Source organism: Puntigrus tetrazona, chromosome 19 (genome assembly GCF_018831695.1).
Source record: "Puntigrus tetrazona isolate hp1 chromosome 19, ASM1883169v1, whole genome shotgun sequence".
Lineage (NCBI taxonomy): Eukaryota > Metazoa > Chordata > Actinopteri > Cypriniformes > Cyprinidae > Puntigrus > Puntigrus tetrazona.
This window is the reverse complement of record NC_056717.1, coordinates 1,645,523-1,673,069: the sequence shown is the minus strand read 5'-3', so window position 1 is coordinate 1,673,069 and position 27,547 is coordinate 1,645,523. Positions and strand designations below refer to the sequence as shown.

The 27,547-nt window shown below is 35.0% G+C and overlaps 2 protein-coding genes across 7 annotated transcripts; one reads left to right on the top strand and one right to left on the bottom strand.

Moving 5' to 3' along the window:
- Positions 1 to 285: 285 nt before the first annotated feature.
- Positions 286 to 15,812, bottom strand: LOC122323556 (T-cell differentiation antigen CD6-like). 6 transcript variants are annotated; one of them, XM_043217461.1, is made up of 16 exons: positions 15,681 to 15,772; positions 14,945 to 14,969; positions 14,740 to 14,842; positions 11,674 to 11,931; positions 10,067 to 10,339; positions 8,467 to 8,778; positions 7,693 to 8,004; positions 6,419 to 6,478; positions 5,672 to 5,809; positions 5,303 to 5,419; positions 5,097 to 5,216; positions 3,911 to 3,985; positions 3,488 to 3,562; positions 3,220 to 3,345; positions 1,026 to 1,094; positions 286 to 808 (listed from the first exon to the last, which is right to left on the bottom strand). In XM_043217461.1, the coding sequence occupies exons 3-16, from the start codon at positions 14,789 to 14,791 to the stop codon at positions 672 to 674; spliced, it is 2,124 nt and encodes a 707-aa protein (XP_043073396.1). In that variant the 5' UTR covers positions 14,792 to 14,842; positions 14,945 to 14,969; positions 15,681 to 15,772; the 3' UTR covers positions 286 to 671. The 6 variants fall into 6 exon arrangements, 5 of the variants coding, with proteins under 5 accessions (XP_043073396.1, XP_043073398.1, XP_043073397.1 ...); XM_043217463.1 differs by having other exon boundaries at positions 3,488 to 3,559; XR_006247023.1 differs by having other exon boundaries at positions 729 to 808; positions 1,026 to 2,784.
- Positions 15,813 to 16,045: 233 nt separating this feature from the next.
- On the top strand, positions 16,046 to 27,502 carry LOC122323559 (G1/S-specific cyclin-E2-like). The gene is made up of 12 exons (XM_043217470.1): positions 16,046 to 16,206; positions 16,661 to 16,735; positions 17,013 to 17,076; positions 17,179 to 17,223; positions 17,727 to 17,827; positions 19,226 to 19,361; positions 24,156 to 24,302; positions 24,709 to 24,804; positions 25,191 to 25,325; positions 25,415 to 25,526; positions 26,702 to 26,859; positions 27,033 to 27,502. Exons 1-12 carry the CDS (start codon positions 16,046 to 16,048, stop codon positions 27,114 to 27,116), a joined length of 1,314 nt encoding a protein of 437 aa, XP_043073405.1. The 3' UTR covers positions 27,117 to 27,502.
- The last annotated feature ends 45 nt before the right edge of the window (positions 27,503 to 27,547 follow it).

The following is a 27,547-nucleotide window of genomic DNA, read 5'->3' as shown; positions in this document are numbered from 1 at the left end:
GACTATATTCCTACAAAATCCATGACTTGTGCAAGTTTATCTATAAGAATTGATGCTGGTTTGAAGGCTGGTTGAATTAGCTAGTAAGTGCTTAGTAGTAGCTGTTGTACTTACATAAAACAACATGTACTTACCATGTTACTAAGTTATGGAAGTCTATACTTACAGTTTGTATGTACAGTAGGACATATGAGTACGGGTAAGATATGGGTAAGATAAACTGTTATAATGAGAGTGCATTGTGCTAATACACTTTGAAAATAATAATAACAGCAGATCAATCACTTAATTTTTTCAGTCAGAACCAAAACATTTTATTTGATTAATATGATCATATCTCATTATTTTGCAGTCTATGGTGGTTACAGCCCAGTCATCAGTTTTTATATGCATTTATAAATTCAGAGAAAACAGTTAGTATATGTAAATATTTTTGCTTTTTAAACTGGTATGGACTTAATGTACCTACAGTAAAACTTAAATTTACTTAAACATTTATTATACAGTTTAATTGTACTATGTAGAAGCAGATATAAATGAACAAAGAAATAACACTTAAAAAAAACTGAAAGGTCTGAAAGAAGAATTATATACTGTAAAATGATTCTCAGGTATGGTTTCTAATACTACTCGTAGTACAGTCAGAATATGTAGCCACATCAAGTCTCTAGCTAATGTAAGTTACTAGGTTGTTGCAAATAATTGCCAATGTCATCATAGTCACTTTCTGAAGAGACTGCTTCATTATCATAGCTGACGGGTGAGTACAACGGGGAATCCTCTCTGCTGCCACCCTCTTTATCTAGCTCTGAAAAGGAAAGATAAACCAAAGAAAATCACATTAGTTCAATTAGAATATTAGTTCAATAAACTCAAAACATGGCCAAATATGTAAAAAGATAGAGGTTTGGATGCTGCAAACAGTAAACTGAATGAACTGCTGTAAACAAAATATGAACAATTTATTAACACATCTGTTTGGTGTGTAAATGTGTATTAATTGCTGCTGGTAGATAGACAAAAACCTTGGTAACTGAAGGAAGGATCTGTGGTGGGACCCAGGAACGACCTTCCGGATCCCTGCTTCCATAAATCTGCATTTGTGAGTCAAATTTGGAAAACTGTTATATATGTAATATATAAACTGTTATTTATATCTACAGTCCCCAGAAACACAACAATCAACAACTTTAAAGTCTTTCTCAGTTTTTCTCTTAACCTTCCTAAGCTTTTTAAAAACATTCGTAACCTTTTTTTTGCTTTGTTTTTCAGAGTAATTAATTGGAACAGCAAGCAAATCCCTAGAAAATTATGCTCCTTTTGGTTGACTAATTTTGTACATTTATTTCCCCTAAAACAGCTAAATAAATAAATAATAAATTATAATAAATACAGAAATTATGCAAATCTTACAAAGGACTTTAGAAATAAAAAAATATGCTTCTTTCCTATTCAGTCAAAATAGTCACCAAGTTCTAAATTGAAGGTTCAGTGTTGATGCATATCTGAAAAATAGTCACCAAGTTTTAAAAAAGTATATATAGCAGAGAGACAGATGTGATATTCATGCTCCTTGTTTGTTTATGCAATTTTGTTTTCAGTGGTTACTGATTCTTGTATTCTCATGGCTGGACTGGAGTGCATTTTTTTTGCCTTGAGCAGTACATGTCTTGGCCCTGCCTTCTTGTTATCACATTATTGTTTAATTTGCTTTTTACCCTATAGGACAGTTTTTGTTATTGTTTAGAAATTTAACTAAAGTCCATCTAAGTCTTTGCACAAAGTCAGGGATTTTGTATGATTATTGTCAGGTGTATGATCAACCAGTTATACCAAATAAGTGCTAATGATCCTCATTGTCAAATGTAGGTTGAAACTCATGAAATAAAACAGAAACAGCTGTGTAGGAGGATTAAACCTGGGTGAGGAACAACCAAACTCTGCTACCAAGGTGAGGGTGTGAAAGATAGTTTCATGTCGTGGCAAGATTGAGCACAGCAACAAGACACAAGGTAGTTTTACTGCAACAGGGTTTCGTAAAGATATCGAAGCAGACTGGGGTTTCAAGATGTGCTGTTCAAGCTCTTTTGAAAAAGCACAAAGAAACAGGAAACGTTGAGGATGTAGTGGTCGGCCAAAGAAACTTAGTGCAGAAGATAGAAGAAACATCAAGCTTATTACCCTTTAAAATCAGTAGATGTCCAGCAGTGTCATCAGCTCAGAACTGGCAGAAACCAGTGTGACCCAGGTACACCCATTTACTGTCCAGAGAAGTCTGGCTAGTTGCGGCCAAAAAGCCATACCTTCGATGTGGCTTAAGTATGCATACTCAAGTATGCAAAATGAAAACATAGGAACTGGGATGCAGAAAATTGGCAGCAGGTGCTCTGGGCCGAGTCAAAATTTTAAATATTTGGCTGTAGCAGAAGGCAGTTTGTGTTTGTGTTTGTCGAATGGCTGGGGAGCGGTACAATAATGAGTGTCTGCAGGCAAAAGTGAAGCATGGTGGAGGTTCGTTGAACATTTGGGGCTGCATTTCTGAAAATGGAATTGGAGATTTGGTCAGGATTAATGGTGTTCTCAATGCTGAGAAATACAGGCAGGTACTTATCCATCATGTAATACCAACAGGAAGGTGTATGATGACAAAATGTATTCTGCAGCAGGACAACGACCCCAAACATACAGCCAAAGAACTATCTTCAGCGTAAAGAAAAACAAGAAGTACCAGAGGTGATGGCATGGCCCCCCATAGAGCCTTGATCTCAACATCATCAAGTGTGTCTGGAATTACATGAAGAGACGTGAGATGTGAGAAAGCCTACTGGTTAGTTCTCCAAGATGTTTGGAACAACCTACAAGCCGAGTTCCTTTAAAAACTGTGTGCAAGTGTACCAAGAAGAATCGCTGTTGTTTCGAAGGCAAAGGGTGGTCACACCAAATATTGATTTTAATGGAGATTTCTCTTTCATTCATTCACTGCATTTTGTTCATTTATGAAAAACAATGTTTAAGACTTCCATTTTTGAAAGCATTCTTTGTTTACAAGCTTTTTTCACACACCCCTAAACCTTTTGCATAGTACATACATACATATATATTTATTTTATATATATATATATATATATATATATATATATATATATATATATATATATATATATATATATATATATATATGTGTGTGTGTGTGTGTGTGTGTGTGTGTGTGTTTAATACCTGCGGTTTGTTCCCCTGTATTTTCAAAACATTCAGTAGACTCCTGTGAGCACGGGTCCTGGGCATTTGTGCCTGTGTTTTCATAGCACTCTCCTGAGGAGGTGCAGGAAGACTCAAACGAGTCCACTGTGAGAGAGGTGATGAGAGTACTCACTGTAGTTTAATCAAAGTAAACTACAGTAAACTAAACAAAGTTTAACAAAGTAAACTTTTACATGTAATTTAATTAAAAATATAAAGTCAAGGGATTGTTATAAACAGTTCTCACCACTTGTAGCAGATTCATGCATCTGCTGTGCATTATGATCAGAGATTTGCTGGTATCCTCCCACTGTGGTTTCTGCTGGGACAGCAAAGATCAAAACATCTTTATGAGCGTTTAGAATCTTGTTCAACTGCTTACACACATTTTCAAAACTTTGCCTTCTTTTTTCAAAATTTTAAACATAAATCCAATAATTGCACACACAAAATGTCTCACATAATTTGCAAAACAAAGCACTGCATTCAAAGTATCACAAACACATCTCGAAAGCAAACATTTGCATACGCATTAATTCCTGTTAGATTTGTGTGTGTTAGAGAATAGAGAATTGGATTTGTGTACATTGAGTTAAATGGATTTGAATTTCTTATATATGTTTATAATAGATAACTGAAATAAAACAAAATGAAACCTTTGCTTTCTTACCTTCCTCCATCACACTGTTCAGGTTTGTGACCTTCACAGCAGCCCTTTTACCATCTGCACTGTATCGCATTGAGTCTACAGGAGAATGAGAGAGAAGTCACTTTACAGTGCTGCTTACGACTTTCAGTACACTTATTGTTCTTAAACAAAGTAGGTGAGACCAGGGATGGTTGCAACGAATTTTGCTTTAATCTCTGCAAATTATTGAATGTTGCAGAATTTAGGCATGTTTTAAGAATCACCCTTGAAATCTTTCATGAAAGACATCACTATGAGCTATTAGGATAATACTGAATATTACGACTTGTAATGCCTTGTTGCATTAACTCTTAAATCATGTCCTTGATGCTAGATAAAGTAAAATTTATTTTAGAAATATTTGTTATTTGTAGAAATTTACATAAGCCAAGATTTGAAACCATCTTAGAAGTAGTGAAATGTGACCCATGTGCTCATTTGAGGACTAAATTAAGGGTAGTCCATTTTGCTACTTATATTTGTAAATCTGATTTGTAAAGTGCATTATTCAAATGGATATGTCTATTAGAAACATTTTCCAAGACTTTTGCATTATATGAGGCTTGTCATTTTTCATTTTCAATAAAAAATTATTTATTTATTAATTTTACAAAGTTGTTTGCGCCGTGGTTCTTTTTCATCTAATATTATTTTTGGTGCATCAATCTACATAATATAAAAACCATGATCCACACTCACAAAATAGTCTTCTTTTTAGTGATTAACTTCACATGTCCTATTGCTGTTCAGTGTTAAATAAAACACTAAAAAAAGATTTTTGTGAGTGCAGATCATGGTTTTATTTAAATAAAATTTTCAATGGTTTTTACTGGACAATGATGATTCTAAAAGCAGGCAAACAATTGTATTCCACTGAATCATTCTATATTATATTCTTTTCAATGCCTGTTTTTGAAATTTTTCAACATAAATTATACGGTGGGGTAAAAGAAAAATGTATATGGTTGAGAAAAGACCATATATTGGCGAATAGTTTGTTGTGAAGGGGCCTTTACACAAGTAAAAATATGAATAAATTTATGTAATTAGTTTTTTAGTGAGTATTACAAATTGCTTTGTAAAGTAACCAGCATAAAGTAATTTTATCTCTGTACCTACAACCATCCCCGCTCTCTCCTGCTTTCTCAGTATTATCTGTATGACTAACTTTGAAAAGTGGACAAAGGAAAAGCTGTTTCCGGACTGATGTCATGTTGCTCATAATCTGTGTCATACGATGCACTCTCAATGCTACTTTGAGCCCAGATACGCTGAGGAGATACAGGAACTACAAGGGCACATAAAAAACAATTCAGAAATACAGAAAACAAAGGTCATCCATATAACATAGAGCACAGAGTAAAACACTCTCACCCTCAGCACCACTGCTGTTGTTTGTGACTTTGACAAGATGCACAGAATCTCTGTAGCTGTTTTCCTCTGTCTCGGCCTGGGCCTGCAGGTTCATATATTTCTTCTGGACCACAGCGGCTAAAAACGAGGGGAAAAACACAACTGGCAGTTGTACATTTTAATGGTGTTCGAATTGTCTCGATTTGTGTAAAATGTAATTTCTTATTTTTTTAATGATTAATTTTGCCCCTGAATATGGCCATGCTGATTATTGACAAGTTTTTGTGAGATTTATCTAAATAAAGGTATTGATGGGTCTATAAGATGTTCTGTCAACATTTCATTGAAAGTGTTGTGCTTTGTGGTGTTGGTCTGTAAGTTTACACCCACCTTTGTTCTTTTTATTATGATGACATAAGAGGATATTTGTTATAATTGCACTCAAAAGCAAGAAACCAAGTACAAAACACCCCAGTTGCTCTGAAGTCAGGAAGAATCCAGGTGGTTTGTCCACTATCGTAGTAGTCACTGGATGAAAGAGCCCCAGATATGATTAAAAACTGATGCTTTGCCTTAAATTACACATTATTTGTATAAACACAGCCAGCCATAAACGTTATATAATTTTTAAGTTAGCTTTTGTTTTTCTATCAATCAATCACTTTTATTTATGTAGAGCTTTTAACAAGACTGTGTCAAAGCACTGAACAGTATCAAATTGGAGAATATAGAGTGATAGTAATGTGTAATGACAAGATTAAGCACTTAATTTTTATTAAATGCAGAGACGATCTGTGTAATAAAATTGATAATAATCGCTAGAAATTAAGTGTGACCAACTAAGCAATCCAGAGGCAACAGCTGCAAGGAACCGAAACCCCACCCGTGACAGAATGGAGAAAAAAAAATTTTAAGCGCAGCAATGTCAGATTGTGTAAAGGACTTATTGTGTGCGTATGTGTCATTTCCTGTGATCTGACACGGCACACTAGGTTTTTTTTCAAATATTTTTTTCTCTGCACAACATAACTGAGATTGTAGTAGAATCACGTTGCAAACTATTAAACAAATAAAACTTTACAAACATTGATTCTGAATCAGCTTCAGCTTTAGGGTTCTAGAAAGGTTCAGGATCACCTGTGGTTGCTAGTGCAGAAGTTGGTTGTGGACTGGTGGGAACAGGCAGACCAAGAGAATCTGAAAAAAAGAAGAAATGTTCATCTTAAACCAGGATTACTGAGCTGTCTCTGGACAGCCCCAACTCACTTAGAGACTAGTGTTAAAGGCAGCTCTCTGGCTGCTTCACTTCTGTAGAAACGAGCAGTACCAAAGTAGCCTTACATCTTACAGTTGTCAAAACACACAGTACTTCACCAGTAATATTTTAGCTAGCTAAAAGTTTCAGTTTTTTCTAACTTTTTCTGAAGTGTGTGAGCAGGAAATAGCCAATAATTACAATAATACAGTGAGATTTTTATTTGACAGCAGCCATGGCTCAACAAAAAGACCTGATCTGATAATCTTTCAGTTTGGCTTGAATGGGGTACAAAGAAACAGAACAAATTGAGAGAAAGCTACCCACAAAGCTTCCTGAAACACTGCAGTGTGGGCAAAAGCCGCTGCAAACACCCTCACTCCCTCAGCTAACTCAATATTGATTTAATTCAGTTAATAGAAATTAATTAATAAGGAAAATGTTGACATTATTTTGACAGCATTTTAATTTTTTCAAAAAGTGCACATAACTTTAACAGTATTGTTTTTTAAGCATCTTGGAGCAAACAAAAATCTCACTGGATTATTACAACTAATAGCAAAATTAATATTTGGTGATGTAAACTGACACTTCCTAATCATTACAGAAAAAGATAGAAATAACTGACCATTTTTAGCTGGTAATACTAGTGGCCTAAGATGTTTGCACAGTACTTTATATGTAATTATATTACTTAAAATGGACAAAAAATGCTAACTGTATGGATACAATGCAGTGATAGCATTGATGGATAATGGTGTTTTTTCAGTATTGTTTTTTTTATTAGTTTTATCACAACAACAGTAAACAAACAACACACCAAAAAAACAAGCAAAGGGCAGATGACATTACAAATGACATGAATGGCATTAGATTTGAGAGCTCCAATGCAAAGGAAAAGAAGGTGAACATGAGTGGCTAAAGCATCAGGAGACTCTAAATATATTTTATGAGCTGTATGTACTACTTATTTTGTAAGTTTTTTTTTCTTTTGAAGCTTGTTTCAATTTTTTTATTGAAACATGGTCACTATGATAATGGTTGCTTGAAAATGTTTAGCTGTTATATTAGTATTTCACCGAAGAAAAGTGTTAACTATTGCTTTAGCTATTAAATGTTATACGTGACATGCAAAAACACAAGACATCTTACTTACTATTGCAAATCAGCCCAGCTGCTTTGGTTTCCATGCAGAAATGCAAGACATTAATGTATTCAATACAATGCCACAGGTCTGCGGTCTTGTTCAAACAGTAAAAATACCAGAGTGACCCATGTTTATGCTTGAAGGCTGGGTCAAAGGCTGTGAACTGTTTGACTTCTCCACAGTTCAGCATTTTACAGGCCATTGCGCCTTCTTCCTTCTGCCAGGATGTGTCACACACTGTCCCCCAGCTACCATTTCGATGGACCTCCACTCTCCCAGAGCATCTGTCCAGGCCTCCTGTCAGTCGCAGAGCCTTGTATTCTTCATTAAAATTATAGAAGATGTGTGAACAGGCACATGCAGTGAGAAAAATAAATCAGTATCAATTTAATAATAAGACTGCAACATTTAGCTTTGTATTAATGGTAATATCTTTGCAGGACAGTCCCACGAGAGGTACAATGACAAGAACAACAAAGAGAATCAACAATAAAAAATATTTATGAGACTGGAGCACAAAAGCAATCATAAGTAGCATGGGTAAATTTGTAGCAAAAGCCAAAAATACTGTATGGGTCAAAAGATAATTACAGATTTTTCATTTATGCAAAACATTATCAGGATATTACGTAAAGGTCATATTCCTTGAAAATATTTTGTAAATTTCCTTCAGTTACATTTCATTTTAGTTTTAAGTATTATAGCATGACTTTTAATTAACCACTCTGAACTGGTTAACATAATTTGAAATGTCATTTATAACTAACACATATCGCCACGTACCTGAGCAAACTACCCCTGCATCCTCCTTATGTCCACAGTCATGTCCATTTGTAATCGCCGGACATTCCCATAAGCTCCTCTCTTTTCCAGTGCAGTTGAGCTCATCCATGTGTATGACGCCTGTGCCCTGGCCGTATGGCTCACCATGCCCGCTGACAGACACAGCATACCCGCAGCCCAGCTGTGCACACACCACATGTGCATCATCTATATCCCATCCATCATCACACACTGTTCCCCAGGAGCCCCTCCACACCTCCACACGGCCCCCGCAGCGATGGCCGCCCCCCTGCAACCGGACGGCAGCATTGCCTGGAGGACCAAAGGGGAAGTTTAGACAATAAATATATACATAATACTGACATACTGTATTAGAAACCTACACATATAAACTAAAACCATGATTTTAATAATAATAATAATAATAATAATAATAATTCACATACTAGAATGTTTATGAAGAACATTTACAAAAACATTTTACATTCACATTTAGTCATTAATCAGATGCTTTTATCCAAAGCAACTTACAAATGAGGAAGAGGAAAACAAGAAAAAAAGCAGTTAGAAAATGAAAAGAGACTAAAAGTGTTTTTAAGCTTAAGCTTTTTAAAATAAAGAAAACAAATAGATAACATTAGAATAGAAAGTGATAGAGTTAAAGGGTCAAGTATAGATGGAAGAGATTTGTTTTTATTGGATTATTGAAGATGGTTAATGATTGATTTGTGCAGATCATGCCACCAGGAGGGAACATTTAATTTAAAAAGTGAAAGTGATTTTGTGCTTTTTTGTGATGAACAATAAAGCAACATTCCATTGCAGAATGTAAGTTTCTAGAGGCCCATAGGTCTGAAGTAGTGATTTTAGGTAAAGGGTTGCACAGCAGTTTTTGCAATGTGGTTTGAGAAAGTCAGCTAATCATCAGTTATATACAAATACAAATATACCCATATATCATGGTTTCTGTCTGTTATGGTTATGGAAAATAATGTGTTTGCTGCAACCACAAGCAGTTTCACATGGACACCAAACACTTGCGGGTACTCTTTTCATGGCATGGGGAACATAATATGTCTGGTCGGTGAGGACCAGAAAGTGTCTTACGACATACATTTTTCAAAAGATCTTTTTTTGTATTCACCAGAACAAAGCAATTCAAACAGGTTGATTACCTCGAGGGTCAGTAAACCAAGACAGACTCATTTTCATTCTCGTTAGAGGGTTTTTCTGCTATATTTTATAATATAAGTTCCATATGTATAATGTGTGTGTATTTTACCAACATATGTAGATACAGTATTAAACATAGGTGCTATATGTGCTATAAACAAATGTGTTATATATATATACTTCTATGTTATAAAATGCTAAAGAATCCAAAAATGTATTGGAATAAAATATATTTATGCAAATATATATTTTCAGAAAAATGTCATTTCTGTTTGTTTTTCACAATTTGAGGTACACACAGATATTATTTTCTATGTCACAGATGCTGCCAACAGAACTACAATTGCACTGAACCCAGAACATATGTTTAAATAAATATACTGTCACTGATTTTATTACTATAACATGATATGGAAAATGCACTTACCACATTTAACTTCAGAAAGGACTGAGCATTTGGAGTTAACCTCACTACAGTTCTTCAACTGATAGTTGTGATAAACACAGTTAGTAAAACAAGTTGTGTATAATCCCGCTGTGTTCTGATTGAGACTGTAGACCTGTCCACAGCCAAGCTCACGGCAAATCTCTTGGGACACACTGTGGACAGTGTCTTCAGGCAGAGACACTGAAGATTTTGGGTCTGGGGATTTGATAGTCCAGGTACATGGGCTAGATATTTGAGCCACATAGGGAGAACCTGTGGGTAAAAGAAAATAATAAATTTCAAACTCAAGAATTGTATATGATGCAAATAGGCCGTTCTCTTAATAAATAAATTAAAAATCTATTTTGCTACTAGTAGTTCTAATCAGGCCTGATTTATCACCATTATTTTTATTTTTTATTTATTTGCAACATTATAAATGTAGTTCTTTAAAATACCCGCTACATTTCGTGTTGCTGCATTATGTTAAACTGCTTTAAATTACCTTTTTTCCATATTAATCTAATCTAAATCTAAATTAAAAAAAATTAAAAACAGAAATATTCATACCCTTAACTATATATTTAGCTGAAGCACCTTATCTCAGGTATTTTTTGTTTGATACGACAAGCTTTGCTCATCAGTGTTTTGTAATTGTCTGCCATTGTTATGTAGTTACGATAAGCCCTGATAAGCTCTGCTTAAGAGAAATTGGCAGTGAAATTTGGCAAGTGGTTAACTAATCCTGAGCCCCTTCCTGTCACGTGGGGTATAAATTGGCGACAGGTGTGACCACTCATCAGATTTTGCTTTGGAGCTGACAGTCTCATGACTTCTAGCTCTGAAGTGCTACTAGGAAGAGGAGAAGCTGACGACACAATCAGCGGTATTCCTGCATTCCAGCAATTCCCCTGGGTGTCTCACCTAAAAGAGCAATTTCTGTGCGCCTCGTTTCGCCTCTTTTTCAAGGTGTCGTTTCGGCTGTGCCCTCTTGGGTGTGATCGTTATCTTTTTGCGAATGACAGCCACAAGCTGTGCACGCAGAGGATCACTGGCTGACACATTGGGGGATCTGAGAGCTAAGGTTGAGAGTCGTTCTGCCTGTTCCAACCACCCAGACCACTAACTCCTCCCGCAGTGGTCATTTTATTGTGGTCATTTTATATTGCAAACACTTTCACTTCTATTGTGGTGGAATTACAATTAGGTTAGGCTCAGGTTTGGTGGTATAGGTAGGTTTAAGAGTGGGTATAAGGTGTAAGGGATGGGCAGAGAGTGTAATTATAAATATAATTACAGAAATTAATTACAGATGTATCTACATATAGATATTTCTAAAAATATAAGTACAATGTAAAAACATGTATGTGCACAATAAGTGCTTTATATCAAATTATTCATTTAAATGTAAGAGTTAAGGCCACCTAATATAAAGTAGGACCTTTTATTTTGAATACATTTAAAAAACTTGTTTTTTACTTTTACTTTGTTTGTGGAGTGTAGATTAAACAAAGGTAATTTAAAGCAGTTTAATATAAGGCAGCAACATAATAAAATGTGAATGTAAAGATATTACAGGTTCTATTTCACATCCCACCAGTTCTTACCACAAATGACCTCAGAAAGCTTCTTGCAGTGGCTTCTCACAGTATTACTGCAGTTTCTTAGCTCAGAGTCAATGTAAAGGCAACCTGTGAAACAGGTGCTGTTGAATTCTTCATCATATGCCCTTAATTTATACACATCGCCACATCCCAGAGACAGACAGATGTGAGAGGAGAGACGGTTAATATCCTCCACGTCTATAAAGGAAGAGTTGCTGGTCCAGTAACATGAGCCAGATTGCTGATATGCTTGTGACACAACTGAAAATACAAGAAAATGTACATTTTACTTTTTCATTGCATACTACTGGTCTGTAAACTATAATCTTTAGTGTCTAGAATTTCAATTTAATCAAAATGTAATAACTTTTCCCTGCCTTTGCTCCTTTTCTAAAAATGCAAAGATTAACTGGACAATGTTATCCAATATATTTTTAACCCAAACATTTTTAAGCATTTGTTCTCACTATGCACTTAATCTCTAATGCATCAAATTAAATAGAAGTATCAAGTAGGCATATGTGAATGTAAAATGATATATCAAACAGATTTAACAAAGTTTGTTATGTGAGTAAACAAACATATTGAACCCAGTTAAAGCAATACAATGCTGCATGTCGAACACAGAATTTATTTTTACAGATTGATTTATAATAAACCACATAGCAGTGGTGTTCAGACAGTAACAATAGCACCAGGGCCCAACCTAATCTGACATTTTATTCTCAGTCTGTTTAATGTGCCATCTGTTTCATTGCAACAAAGAGAAACACACTGGAAGTGAGCAAATGTGCACCGGTTGAATAACGATTGTGTCACCACAACATCCTGTCAAACTCTTCAAAGGGGTTACAAATTCTACATTTACATGTACATTACAAATGAGGACAACAGAAGCAATTAAAACCAAAAAGGAGTAACACTATGACAAGTAAATATAGACAGATCAAATAGAATTAGAATAGAGAGTGCTAGAGGGTTAGAGAGTTGAATAAAGATGAGGAAAAGTGAAATATTCTTAATTTATACACACACACATATATATATATATATATATATATATATATATATATATATATATATATATATAGAGAGAGAGAGAGAGAGAGAGAGAGAGAGAGAGAGAGAGACTAATTATGTGAAATATGCTTGACAATGCTCTAAACCTTTGCATCATAACATTCAGAAGTAATCAGATAAAAAAAGTAATTCACATATAAACTAAAGAAAAAGAATCAACATGACAAAATATTAATAAAGCAAATAACGCACATTTTCTCATAAAACATAAGTGCAGCTGACAGCAAGTTGTATTCTGTGTGTCAAAACTGAACTTCTTAAAGTATCTGCAACTTGAAAATAACTTAACAACTCTTAACAAAATAAGAGGGTAAGCATAAAATCATTTGCAGTTTTTTTAGTACTGCTTTGAATAAGATATTTCACATAGCACATGCTTATAGTACACAAGAAGAAATAATTTAACAGTTGCGCTTGATTCGTAATATTGTTTCATTTTGTGGATGATGTTAGACAGTTTTCATCCTGTTCAAAGTTTTACAGCGCTGATTATTAATGCATTAAGCTGTTTTCTTTAGAATCATCGAATGTTTTCAAATTTTGAAACACCTCTGTTTTCGAGCCTCTTCTTTGTCCAAACGAGAGGCTTATGAACAATTATCCCAAAGAATGGATAAATTAAAAAAGTTGTGTAGTCTCTTTGGAACGACACACAACATTACTATAGTCAAGTGTATGTAAACTTAGAACATGGCAATTTTAATAAATTAATAAATTATTTTGTCTTGTGTAACATACTGTATTTAAGCATATTTTTCGTGGAAAAAGTTGTGAAAAAATGTGAAAGAATTTAAGGAAGTTAGGCTTTCCTTATAACCTTTCAATAAATGCACTTAGATTATCAAACCTTCTTCGAACATGGCCAAACATGTGGCTTTGTCAAGTGTGTTTATAGGTTGTGGTTAGGCAGTAATTTATATCATATTAAATAATAACAAAAATTGTTATTTAAATTGTATATAATACATATAATCTCTTTTTTGAAATATTTTTCTTTATACATCACCTCATTTATTCCTTTCATTTTCTATTTTTAAAAGAATGTATCTGCAACGTTTGTACTGTATATCAATGGTCAGTTCTCAAATTGTAAAGGGATGGTTTACCCAACAATAATACTTTAAAAATATAATAATTCTAATTTAAAATAACAATCCTATTATAAATATGTTATCATTTACATATTCAAACTGTCTTACTCTAAAAGTAAAGGTCCCCAGCACACTCAAAAAGACTTTATTGGACCTTGGATTTCTAATATGTTTTTATAATAATAATAATAATAATAATAATAATAATAATAATAATAATGACAAACGTTAGCATCTCAAAGTTACATCTCAAAGTGCATTGCAAGAATAAGAAAAAAACATATTAAATAAATGCATTCATTAAGTAAATTCAAACAATACAAAATAGAATAAAACAAACAGTTTGTTTATTTCAAAACAAAATGATGAATAAAAATATTTACAAAATAATGGAATAAATCTACCCTAAAACAGGTAAGTTTTAAGTGAAGATTTCTAAACAAAAAAATATTTCACTATTCTCGGAAGGCAGACCCTTCAATAGTTTTAGAGCTAATGAACAGAAAGTCGTATCACAGTATATATAAAATGTTTTATTTATTTAAAACACTGCTTGATTATTTTATCGCTTTTTGTTTGTTTTGAAAGAAAGTAGTAGTATTATTTAGCAAGGACACATTACCTTTATATAAAACGAAGATAAAGACGTTATTATTTCTTTTAATAAAAAAGATAAATCATAATTTCTCACTAGCTGCCGAAAATGTATAATTACCATAGCAAAACAAATATTTTCTAAAAAAAATTGTGGTTGTTTTTTTAATAAATGCAGAATTTGTTAACATTATCTTCCTTTAGACCTTTAAAAAAGACCTTCCTGATGCCAAACATTTTAATGATAGATAGATAGATAGATAGATAGATAGATAGATAGATAGATAGATAGATAGATAGATACCTTGTATTAAAGCAACAGTTTGGATGATGGTTATGATCTTTAAGGTCCCCATTCTCCAGGAGTTAGATGAGGGTTGTGTTCAGTACTGCTGTACGTTCACTCTCTGAAACACATACAGGAAATGACACTTGTAGTCTGACACTTTCCCATACATATCCGGAACGCTGGATCTCTGTCAATCTTTAAGAAACAGCTGAAAACTCACCTCTTTCAGCAATACTTGACCTCATCTTAAAAAAAAAAAAAAAAAAAAAAAAAAAAAAATCATTCTCACTTCTCCTTCCCCTTGTTTATTCCTTGCCTTTCTGGCTTATACTAATTTGAACACTGCCTGTGACTTGGTATTACAAGCACTTACTCTGTCTGTTTGTCTCTCAAAAAATGAATCGCTTGATGTACTCTCAATTGTAAATGTAAATGTAAATGTAAATGTAGTCTGTCTAGTGTTTTTTGGTTTTTTTCTGAGCCCACACATTCCATATAAATAAAATTAGATTTTCAAGTATGCAATCTCTGTCACACAATGTGTTAAGTGACATAGCTGCGTTTAAAATTTAACTGGATGTAGTTTGGCTTGGTTAGTTGGCAACACTTAATTTCTATCAATTATCGTTGATTTTATTACAGAAATCCTATTGAAACTGAGCTGACCTAGACAACATTTCCGTCTTTAATGAAATGCCCCTAGCTGAAAATTGAGTGTTTAATCTTGTCATTATACATTACTGATACTCTATTTTCCAAATTGTTATACTGTTCAGTGCTTTGACACAATATATGTATTGTTAAAAGCGCTATATAAACAAAGATGATTGACTGATTGAAATAGGCCTACTTATTTTAAACAAAATAAGAGCGAATGGCCTTAGGACAACATCAATTTTCTTCTGGATGCGAGAGTATATAAACTTAGAAAATAACAGTAAACTTAAGCCGATCACCTGAATGCATGCATTAGCTCCACACACGTGTGTTTACATTCTCCAGAGGCGCACGTGGCAGCACAAGCTCTCCTCCCATTGGTCGGTTCGACTTTGAGCTCCAGGAAATGCATTATGTGTAGAGGAAGAAAGCCTAATATGAAAAATACGTCAACAAAAAAATTTTGGTTTCAAGTACGTCCAAAGTATGTATATTGTCTTCATTTTCCTCAGTCAGAGAGAGATAAAAACCAGCGGTCTGAATGTAAAACTCATGTCTAACATCTCACTCAGTGTAAACTTTTCTTTAAAATTTATATTTTTAATATTGAAGCTTAATATTCATAGATATTTGATTATAGTTAAGAATACACAAATAACGACGCATGACGCATTCTTGTTCTTGTGAAAAACGGCCTAAAATAACAAAAGTAGTTAAACAGGAAAAGCGGAGAGTGGAAACGCGCGCGCGGGGTTCACGAGCACCAGCGCATGCGCGCTCACTAGCCTTGGCGCCGGCGCGAGACTCACAAACCGACTTTCTCTGGTAAGAAGTGCAATGTCATTTTTACACACTCGTTATTTTTTATTAAATACATTATGCATACGTTTTTGTCGACGTGAAGAAGCTGTCGAATGCACTGATCTTAGCACTTATTTTTTATTTATATAATTCCACTTGGAATTGCGCTCCAGCTTTGTTTAGTCCTAGCATTATTAATGACACCACCTGAACGTATTAATTTACTGTAAGTTTTACATAATATTTTGCTAAATTAGGTCTTGTATTGTGCACGCAGATTGTGTTGCCTGTATAAGTTATACCAATGAGCAATGCTAACAGGCTAAAGCGACAAAATTAAAACACTTAATATGAACATGTCTTTGCCATTTAGAATGATATACTTACGAGTCATGCATTTTTTTTTATTTATATACTGGCAGTGTATTTGCTGTGTTGTTTTTCCACAAATAATAAAAATAACGCATTTCCATGATAGGCCATTTGGTTCTGAAGGCAAAATACATAAGAACTTAAATCTTCCTTGCATACTGAAGATCATGGCGAGAAGAAGGTAAGAACACTGTTATTACTGCGATTTTAGTGTAATTACTTTTTACTGTTTATACTGAGATCATAATGTATTTTTATTTCCAAGATATAAAGCAAGCATAACGCAGACATAAACCATTCATATTACCAGTTTTACATTTTAATTTTGTGATTATTCTGTATGTTTATTAGGCTATTATGACTATTGAAACGGCAACTTCCTGTAATATCGGTAATTTTATCATGCTTGTGGGATCATCAAGTAACATAACCTTTCGATTTTCTTCTCTGTCTTTAAGGGGATGCCAGCAAGCTAGATCTGTGAATGGAAACACACACAAGATAGCAAGAGTAAAGAAAGAAGTAAGCGCGGTATATGTTTGTTTATTTTGTATTTGGTCAGTGTGTATGTGCTACACATGTAATGTTACACATGTAATGTTGCATTTTTTGTTTGTTTTGCAGTGCAACAAGAGAAGAAAATCAACAAAAAAGTTTAATGACTCTCAGGTATTTTATATGAATAAAATATATATACAGTGGCCCCAAAAAGTATTTGGGAATGTAAGATCCCAGAATGAATAATGAAAAATCCCATTAGATATAAAACAAGTGATTTTAAGTGGATTCATTATGTTGGTTCTCCTAAACATCGCAAGTTGTAGCGGAGGAGTCCCAAATATAGATCATCACAATAACACCATTTCAACAATCTTCAATTTCAACATAGTTTATTTTATTATTTCAGAATTAACAAACATTTTGTGTATCGAGAATAAGCACTTTATAAGCAAAATGTTTGTATCTAATACAAAACTATCTATCTAATATCTAATAAAACAGTGACCTATTTCAGTACAAATTGCAGTTAAGTACTTCTAGGGACTTGTAGGCTAGTCTTTAGGTAAGATCTGTAATGTTATGTATTATGCATTTGGGTAATGTGTAACACATGGTTTCAACTTTATTTCCTTTTTGATTTTTATATGTGTATAAATGTGTTGTCTGTTCAGAATGTAGGGAAGCAGATTGATCGGAGCAGTGTCAATGATGTTGTTTCTGACTCGTCTGATCAAGCTCCAGATCCACAGCCATCTCCTCTCCCTACACTCAGGTGTGTTCCTGTACTGAAATTTTATTGTGACCACACTGTGTAAAAATTCATAGCAGAACAACCGCAAACTGACAGAGAGACAGAAGTAGCACATGGTATTGGGGAACATTATTTGATTTTCGGTGGAATGTGACACTAAAAACTGCAGAGCAAAATAACATTCATTGTAGGAAAGACAACCTAAATACCCTATTTTATTATTATTTTTATCAATTGTATTTTATACCCCTTGTCCCTTGAAACAGGGTATAAGAATTGGGACACCACTACCATGACGTCACATGTCACCATACGTCGTCTAGCTCCTTACAATACACATACAACTTTTATTGGAATACTAAAATACAGTTAAAATACTGAATCGCTTCATACTATTTTCCTGCAACAAAAGGATAAAATCGCTGTTTCTGCATGAACTCAGTCATTGTAAAGAGAGAAGCACAGATGTGAATACACACAACTTCGCTCTCTCTCGGATTGGCAGTTTTTGAGAAAAGGGTGGTAAATGCCTGAATCAAACATGAAGATACGTTGTAGCACCGTTATGCAATCAGTAACGTTAATGGTTTAATGTTAGCAAACCTCCATCCTTAACCTTAGCTATTTTAGGCAAACATTTCTTTAAATAACGTGAACACAATTTGAACACACGATCGAATATAACTTATTTCAAATGAATGCTTTTCATTAAAATCTTTATTAATGTTAATATTGCTTACATTTATGCATCTTTTCCTATCTGGTCCTTCCACTTACCCCTACCCTTCATGTGAACATGCAAAACAGAGGGGTAAGGCAAAGGGGAAGGGCTAAGGGATAGAAATGTTATTGGTCCTTAACTGTGGTCATGGGCTTTTTTATCCCTATTTATACCCAACCAATCTTGAGTTTTTGCAAAAAAAAATTTTTGTTTAATCTGATCATAGAAGCCAGTGTCATTTGATGTTCTAGTTGTGTTTGACCACTGAATATACTGGAGATTGTTTTTGGATGAGTGAGAACATTTCTTGAAAGCCCCCTAAACAACTTTTTTTTTGACTTGCTTACCGAAGAGATTCAGCTGTCCTGTAGAGTCTTTAGATGTAGAGGCTTGTAATGGATGACAAAAGGAATTTGGCCTTTGTGCTAAAGAAACTATCAAAGTATTTTAAAAAATCAGCTTAAAGCATTTTGTATAAAAGCAACCATGAAGAGCATGTGTTACACCGATGGCTTCTGTGCATAAGATGTAATTTCAGTATCAGTATCATATCAGTAGCTGTATTAAAACAATAAGCGGCAAGAATCCCTTTCATCTCAATACTGAACTCCAGGATGATGCAGTGTCATATTTTTCTGCATCCTGTCTTTTACTGATACATTTTCTGAAGTCTGTATTTGTCTTCTTTTTTGGGGAAGTTGGTGCAGCTCAGAGGACGTCTGGAGGAAAATGCTGAGCAAAGAGATAAAATACAAACACAGCAAGAGCAGTTTAGACAGACACCCGTCGCTGCGACCCAAAATGAGGGCTATGCTGCTCGACTGGCTTATGGAGGTACTGTCGCATGATCTGCTCATTACACTAGATTCCCTTTATAATCATGTGATACAATGCACTTATGGTGTACATGTTATTACATTCTACTTATGTTTTTAAAACAACTGCATGCATCTATAATTAGTTTCTGTAGCTATATGTATAACTACAGTTACTTACAATTCCTTACACCTTAATCGACCTTTAAAGCCAAACTTGTAACTAACGCTATATATCCCACTTCAATTGCAGCAAAAGAGATTTTTACAATACATTATGAACACACTAAATACATTGTACTTATTTCTTGATGTAAGTACATCAACTGCTATAGTCACAGCCACCTAAAATAATATAGGACCACTTTTTTTGTTTACATTGGTCCACTGATATATGAGTATATTTAAATATAAATAATAAACATACACTGTATTATGTAAGCAAAAACGTATTTTAGATGCAATTAATTGTTTTAAAGCATCAAACAAAACTAAATTGACCAAATAAGTTTAATATATGCTTTTTATTAATGAAAGGAAAGAACAAAAAATATTACTTGTATATGTTACGCAACCAGGTCTAGGATTGGGAGTGAGAATAACAAATTAATTAGTAACAAACTAAAAACATTTAATAGACCAAAACATGGAGGTAAGTAAAATGATAATGATATTTATTGATGCAGATGTAGAACATACAGGAATTGGGGGAGAAGTCAAGAGGCAAGTTTAAATAGCAATAGGTAAGTAGCAATATGCTTAGACTCAATAGAGCTTCAACGGTAGTCCACTTCATGTTACAACAAGTCTGGACACTGAAGGGAGGTGTGGTGTGAGCTTTTATGCTGCAGTTGATGATAATGATGCACAGGTATGACTGATTAGTACTCTGGTGGGATCTTCTGCCTACGCACAGCCCGTTGCAGATGGTGATGAGCATCGTCCTAGACTCTCTCACAGTGGTCAACAGCTGGTACCTCCAACTCAGCCACTACAACTCTTGGAACCAGTTCTGTGGTCCACGGTCTGAGACTGTATCTTCGGGAATCACGTAGTATCTGAAGACATGGTTGAATAGCATTGCGGCAGTTTCCCTGGCTGTGGGTAATTCCTTTAAAAAGGAAGCAGACAACAAAATTTAGAAAATCTGATCTGCCCCCTACTAAAGGTAACACTTGTTCTGGTTATAGCCATGAAGTCAACTCCTATTCTTGGATTCAGGTCTATAGGAAATTGTGAAATCAAACCTGGTGAAAAAAGTCCAATGTGCTTGGCGTGGGTTTAGCCTTTTGGAATGACATTCCCTCCAACCAGTGTCTCCACTCCTCCAGAGCAAGCTTGATAGCTAGCAGCTCTCTGTTGCTGATGTCATAGTTTCTCTCTGCTGGGCTGAGCTTCCAGGAGTAGTAGGCACATGGATGGAGGCGTGGAGGGCTCCCCTGCTGCTGCGACAGGTCTGCTCCTACTCCAGTGGTTGATGTGTCAACCTCGAATATGAAGGGTGTTTCAGGCTTTGGATGTACATGAAGAAGAGTAATGGTGAAAGCTCTCTTAAAAGTGGCAAAGGCGTCTGCGTCTTCCGGTGTCCTGGACAGAGACTTGAGCTTATTCGTAAGCAGACTTGAGGGGACTAGTAATTCTGAATGAACCAATGGTAAAACTTGGCGAATCCAAAGAATCTGTGAAGTTCTTTAACTGAAGTGGGTTCTGGCCACTAAATATTAGCTTTGACCTTCCCCTTGTCCATCTGCACACCCCGTCGGTCAATGATGTACCTGAGGAATGGCACAGTGGTCTGATGGAAGGTAAATTTTTTAAGGAAGAGTTGATACCCACATAGTTTCTTTAGGACCTCCACAATGGGCTGGTGATGTTCTACCTCACTCTAGGAGTATGTCAGGATGTCGTAGATGTAGATGAGAACAAACTTTTGTAGAAACTCCTGGGGGACCTCATGCATAAAATGTTGAAATACAGAGGGGGTGTTGACTAATCTATAGGCGTGATGAGATACTCGTAGTTGCCGGTAGTTGTCACAAAGGCTGTTTTCCCCTTGTCCCCCTCATGTATTCTAATGAGGTTGTAGACGCGGTGGAGGTCCAATCTTGGTCCCTTTGCTCAAAGATGGCAGGGAGGAGGGGGAGTGGTTAGCGGAACTTGACTGTGATCGTTAAAAGCGATATATAAATAAAAAGTGATTAATGTTGTTGAGGGATCGGTAGCCTTTATAGCCACAAAGAAGCGTGATGCAGCAGGGACGGTTGACGGTCTAATGTAGCCTCAGCAATGTATTTCTCCATGGCCTTACTCACCTAGTGGCTCACCTGGAACTAGGTGAAAGATGGAGGAGTGCAGTATCATGGGTCTTGGCGGTGACATGACAAGCTTGCATCGAGAAGAACAGCATATGGAAAGACGAATGAACTCCTCCAATCTGAGCGAGTCATTGTAGGCAGCCAATTGAAGACAAAGTCAGGGTTCTGACCCCTGCCAATATGTTGTCACCAGGGACTTCTCATTCCATCCACTGGCAGATGCTAAAGTACAAAATTTGATTTGAATATTCCTGAATTGACTTGGTACCTTGCATTAGGTGATAGAGCTGTTCTCCCGCTGATTAATCATCATCATTCTGTCCAAAACAAGATGAAATGATTTGAATTGAGGTGAATTGCATGGTGAAAACAAGCTAGCATTGTAGTAGAAACCCATTGCACTCCACTGCATTACTAGAGTAGGGTGCCAGTCAGAAAATGGGACTGTTGAGTGACAGTAGAGAAGAAATGCTCGGTGCTGGTGGATCGCTGTCAGGTTATTCCGGTGCTGGTGGAGACTCATGGATGCTGGAGCACTTTGCGGAGTGAATCCACAAGTTACTTGAATGGATCGACCATGCTCATACTGTGTCAGCAGTGTTGGTCTGGTCTTCTGTTACAAAATGGACCAAGACACGGAGGTGAGTAAAATAATGATGTTTATTGATACAGATGTAGCACAGAGATCAAAGGCAGGTGGGTAATGGATGTTTGGGGAGCTAAGATTGACGATGGCTAGGACTTAACTCGGTCTTGACAGGAACTTGCATCTGAACATGAAGAGACTGGAGCACACCCCATAGACAGAGACTAGGAAGTGAAACATACAGGAGACACACTGAAACTGGAGGAGAAGACAAGAGGTAAGTTTTAAGGTAAGTAACAATAGGTTTAGACTTTAGAGCTTCAGCAGAAGTCCACTTCATGTAGCAATGAGACCGGACATAATTATGGCAAATTGAAACAATTTATTTAGGAGAACCAGAAGCATGGGAGTAATAAATGTCTTCAGGACAGGCAAAATAACAACCAACCAACCAACTAACTAACTGGAGGAGTACTAAATAACCTATTCAAGTAAAATAAAATAAATAAGCAAAAAGCTTTCCTTACCTCCTTCACTAATGAAAAACAGGGATTCAGTTCAAAATTAAATGGTTACCCTCTCTCTACAGATTCCCATTCACCATAAATCAAATCATATTACTACCTATACCAAAGAAAGTTAAAGTAAATTTACCAATGCCACTTAGTAGTCAGCACACTCTGCTGGTCAACAGGAATTAACAGGGCCATAACTTACTAAAGATATAACTATTAACATTTATACCACAATGAACAGTTGTCATAAAGGAGATAGACCCAAGTCAAGTCTGGAGCAGGAGAGAATTGAGCCTAGAAGCTCCGTAGTTCAAAAGTTCATCATATTTCTATTTACAAACTGGCAGATGAGACCAAAAAGAAAATGGTTACTAATGAATTGATGTGGGAAGCACATTTGCTTGCAAACAAATTATGACTTCCCAGACACAAACATACTGAGCTTGAATTATTCTAATAGTATTGTTCAAGTTTATTGAGTGAATGTACTTCAATGCTTATTCAAGATTAAATTATTAATGTCTTAAGTGTGGTTTTAAAATAGTTACATATTTCTTCTTCTCACTGTCTGCCTGCTTTCTCCTCTGCTAACCAACTTTGGATGATTTTAAAAAGAGACCAAATCTATAGCAACAAGGTCAACTCTGCCTTCTGTTCTTTTGTAAAAATGTAGTAAAGCTTAAACTCCTGACTATGAACTTAGGTGATCAAAGGAGCATTCTTGTAATTTATTACTAAAGACTTTGCCTTTGTTTAATCTGCAGTCCAGAAGTTTTGCTTCTTTGTCGCCATCTATGTTTGAAAACATGGTATTGCAGTTCTTTGCGGAATTATATTTTAATGTGTTGGTTGTACTGTGCTCAGATGAATCTAATGTTTGGGGTAAATGTGTAGCTGTTAGTCACCACATCAAAGTGGTGTCATCCTGTAAGTAGCTTATTAATCAGATTTTAGCTTTCGTCTTGGAATATATGACCCAAATCCTCACAGGTGAATAAGGCAAGCCTGAACTCAATCTTTATGTTTACAGACGAGTCGTATTTATCCATGCTCGAATTTCCAGCAAAAACCTACCAGCTCCACTCAAATTAGAAAACATGAGCTAATTGTTGTGAATTGAGCTAAATTAGGCAATAGATTTAAACACTGACCGGTTATGTACTTTATCAAATACTGATTTTGGATAATTTTTTACCAAAAAAAAAAAAAAAGCTGCTTTAAACATTTCAGAATATCACTTTCCCAGATATTTTCTCTTTATTCTTTATTATTTATTTTGTTAAACAAAAACTAAAAGCCTATACTAGAACACTAATTGACTAGACAGCTAGGTGAAGCTAACTGGATGTAGAAAAATATTTTTCAATCCTTTGTCTTTTCACTTCATTTCTCTTTAGGTGTGTGAATCATACACACTTCACAGACAAACCTTCTACCTGGCTCAGGACTTCTTTGACAGGTATATGTTGTTCCAAAGAGATGTGCAGAAGGATCAACTGCAGCTTATAGGAATCACGGCTCTGTTCATCTCCTCCAAAATAGAGGTATAAAAGTGTTTAAAACTTGTTTATTTGTTTATTTATAGTGTATATATATATATATACACACACACACTCTAAATGTTTTAGATGTTTTTGTTTACATGATGTAATATAAATAACAATATGCTCTATACTGTGTATTTATTGTGTATATTAATGCATAAATTAAATACGATCACATTTGTATTAAAAATATATTCATATTAAATATATTTTTATATAACAATATAATGAATAAGCATGTAACAATTTTAGAAATAATGTATGTCTGAGTGTATGTATATGTTTATATATGCATTATTCTATGCATTGTGTGTCTAAAATAAGTAGGTCTTATTTGTTTTATCTACACTCGAGTCACTGTCTGCATATCAAATCACTGCAAATCACTGCATGTTCCTTCTTATAGGAAATATATCCTCCAAAAATCACTGAGTTGGCATATGTGTCTGACGGAGCCTGTCTGGAGGAGGAGATCCTGCAGATGGAGCTGATCATGTTAAAGGTGTGGACAGAGAAAGTGAAGACCACTGACAGGAGAGAAACAGAGAGAGCATGCAAAAAAAATCACTACAGAAATTTTTCAATCAGTTTACAATGTCAAAACATGGATAAATAGATATAACAAATATATATTGACAATATGTACAATTTAGCATGTGATTATGCAGAAATGGATAGATATTGGGCTTCAAATAATTTTCACTTGACTTGCATTTTATGCATCTTTATTTTTGATTACTAATTTCATTCACGTTTCATACACTCTCAATATAGATGAAAACAGGGAAACAAAAAAATATAAAATTTTTAAAAATAGAATAAGAAAGTATTTATCTTTTTAGTTCTGTCTGTGTGTGTTAATTAAACATGTCTTTATGTACTCACCAGGTGTTGAACTGGGATCTTTGTCCAGAGACTGTGCTTTCATGGATGAAGCTTTACATTCAGATTGCATCAGTGTACGATGTCACCAACCTATTAGTACCTCAGTTTTCTCAGGAAACCTACATTCAGATCACACAGGTATACACGCTTTCCCCACACCATTATAAACGATTCAATTATAACATCTTGATAATTACTGTAAAAAGTGTTTTTTGTGTTTGTTTTAGCTCTTAGATTTGTGCATCCTTGATATCAACTCATTGGACTTTAAATATGCAGTCTTAGCAGCGGCTGCTTTTTGCCACTTTATGTCAGCTGATGTTGTCCAAAAAGTATCGGGTAAGATTTTCATTTGGAAGGTCTATTGTTATATATGATCTTCATGTTTCTAAAGGTGCTAGCTAGTGTACATCTAAACCATATTGAAGCAGTTCAAGATGCACACGACCACATTGTGTTCAGAGTGTGAATGCTTGATTTTCCTAACACATTAAAGACAACAGCAAAAGAACCACTTTCAGCTAGCCAGGCTAACCCATGATTTATCAGGATTTTCCTGTGTGTTTTTTTAGGAAATGGAAATTCCTGTATTCCTTTTTTTAGGAATACAGGAATTTCAATTTGTTAGTAAAATAAGGTCTGGCAAACATGACTTGGCAATACTTGGACATTTTGTTTTACACATAATAATTACACACTTTCTAAAGCCATTACTTATAGCAAACATACAGTTTTAAAAGCAAAAATGTGACCACAGACAACAAAACTAGTCATAAGGGTCAATCCAAATTAAGATTTATAGCTTATCTGCAACCTGAATAAATAAGCTTTCTATAGACATTTTTACAATAGGAAATTTACAATAATATTTCCTGCTATGCATATTATGAACATATCATATATCAAAATAAGAACCTAGCCTCTGCTAAAAAAAAAAAAATGTTTTATCATCACTTGAATGCAGAGAGGTATATATATATAGTGCACATACATACAAACTTGATCTATCAATCTATCCAAGACTTAACCAGAGATGTTTCTATGTCTGTAAAGGCATCTCCGTCACTGTCTATTTCATTCCGATCAGATTCAAAATGGTCAAAACACAATCTACATGCATGATCTACATATATGATCTATATTGTATCTGATCCTCCTGTTTATGACAATTGTCTTTTTTCGGAGCCCAGTAGACCCAGGACGTCCCATAACTCATTCAGGACATGCCATAAAAAACTTGTCAGGGAACTTTGACAGGGAAGCATTGTCTTTTAATTGACAAGATATTTTGTCAATGGCATAAATGTGATATTGTGAATATACTAATGATTTTTGGCATGAAACAAAAATCTATAATTTTGGCCTGTGCTACTTATAACTTTTGTACTGCAGGGTTACATAACTGTATCGAAATGTACTTTGTATTTGGGTTGTTTGTATTATAAGAGTGGTAGTTTTAAAGCATATTGCAGTGTTTTAGTGTGGATTTGACTAAGTGTTTGTGCTCCTTACAGGACTGAAGTGGGAGGCCATTGAGACTTGTGTGAACTGGATGGCTCCTTTCGTGGAGACCATGACGTGTTACGAGAGAGCACAGCTGAGAGAATTTGGACAGGTGCCGTCTGAAGACAGACACAACATTCAGACACATGTGGACTACCTATGCATGCTGGTGAGTCTAATGCTTAATTAATATTAATCATGGAGATTAGTGTAATTGATTGATGCAGACGTTTAGATGTGGAATAAGAGGAACATTTATGAGCATGTTGTACTGGGTTGGCATTGTTCCAGCCAGGTGCATTTAACAGGTTATTTTAATCATTGTAATGTTCTGCTTTACAGAACGAGGCTCAGGAGAAGCAGTCAAAAAGCCTGGAACCCTTGTTCCCACTGACACCACCTAGCAGCACAGAGAAACCCAGCTAACACTAGTGTTTAGGCAGCAGGAATAGTGTACTATGATTTATACTGTCCCTCTACTTCCAGACTTCATCTCTAGAATTCAGGTCATTAAATGTATTATGTACTGGGATTAAAGTGCTATTTAAATAAAATGGACCTAAGGAAACTGCAGTTTTATATTTCTGAACTTAGGTTTTCCCAGTGTTCATTATGGTCCTCATACTTACTAAAATATTGTGCAAAAATAAGAGCAGGCCTCAGAATGGCTAGTGTACTATTTTTTGTATATTTTCTATTTTTAATATTTTTCAAATGACTTTAAATGTGATTCATTAGTTTCTTCATATTTCCTTTTAACCCAGTGTTCTATATTAAACGGCATAATTTAAGCATACTGTTTATTTGTATATACAACATAAGATGTTTACATTTGCCTGTTTAAATTTCACCAAAGG

Excerpts from the sequence above, each read along its gene's own strand:
- LOC122323556 (XM_043217462.1), bottom strand. The coding sequence starts at position 14,791 with ATGGGGACCTTAAAGATCATAACCATCATCCAAACTGTTGCTTTAATA. Across the intron at positions 5,810-6,418 it reads TTCTGCACTAGCAACCACAG|TGACTACTACGATAGTGGAC; the intron begins GTGATCCTGAAC and ends TCTTTCATCCAG. Across the intron at positions 3,563-3,910 it reads GAACAGTGTGATGGAGGAAG|CAGAAACCACAGTGGGAGGA; the intron begins GTAAGAAAGCAA and ends TTGCTGTCCCAG.
- LOC122323559 (XM_043217470.1), top strand. The coding sequence starts at position 16,046 with ATGACGCATTCTTGTTCTTGTGAAAAACGGCCTAAAATAACAAAAGTA. Across the intron at positions 16,207-16,660 it reads TCACAAACCGACTTTCTCTG|GCCATTTGGTTCTGAAGGCA; the intron begins GTAAGAAGTGCA and ends TTTCCATGATAG. Across the intron at positions 16,736-17,012 it reads AAGATCATGGCGAGAAGAAG|GGGATGCCAGCAAGCTAGAT; the intron begins GTAAGAACACTG and ends TCTGTCTTTAAG.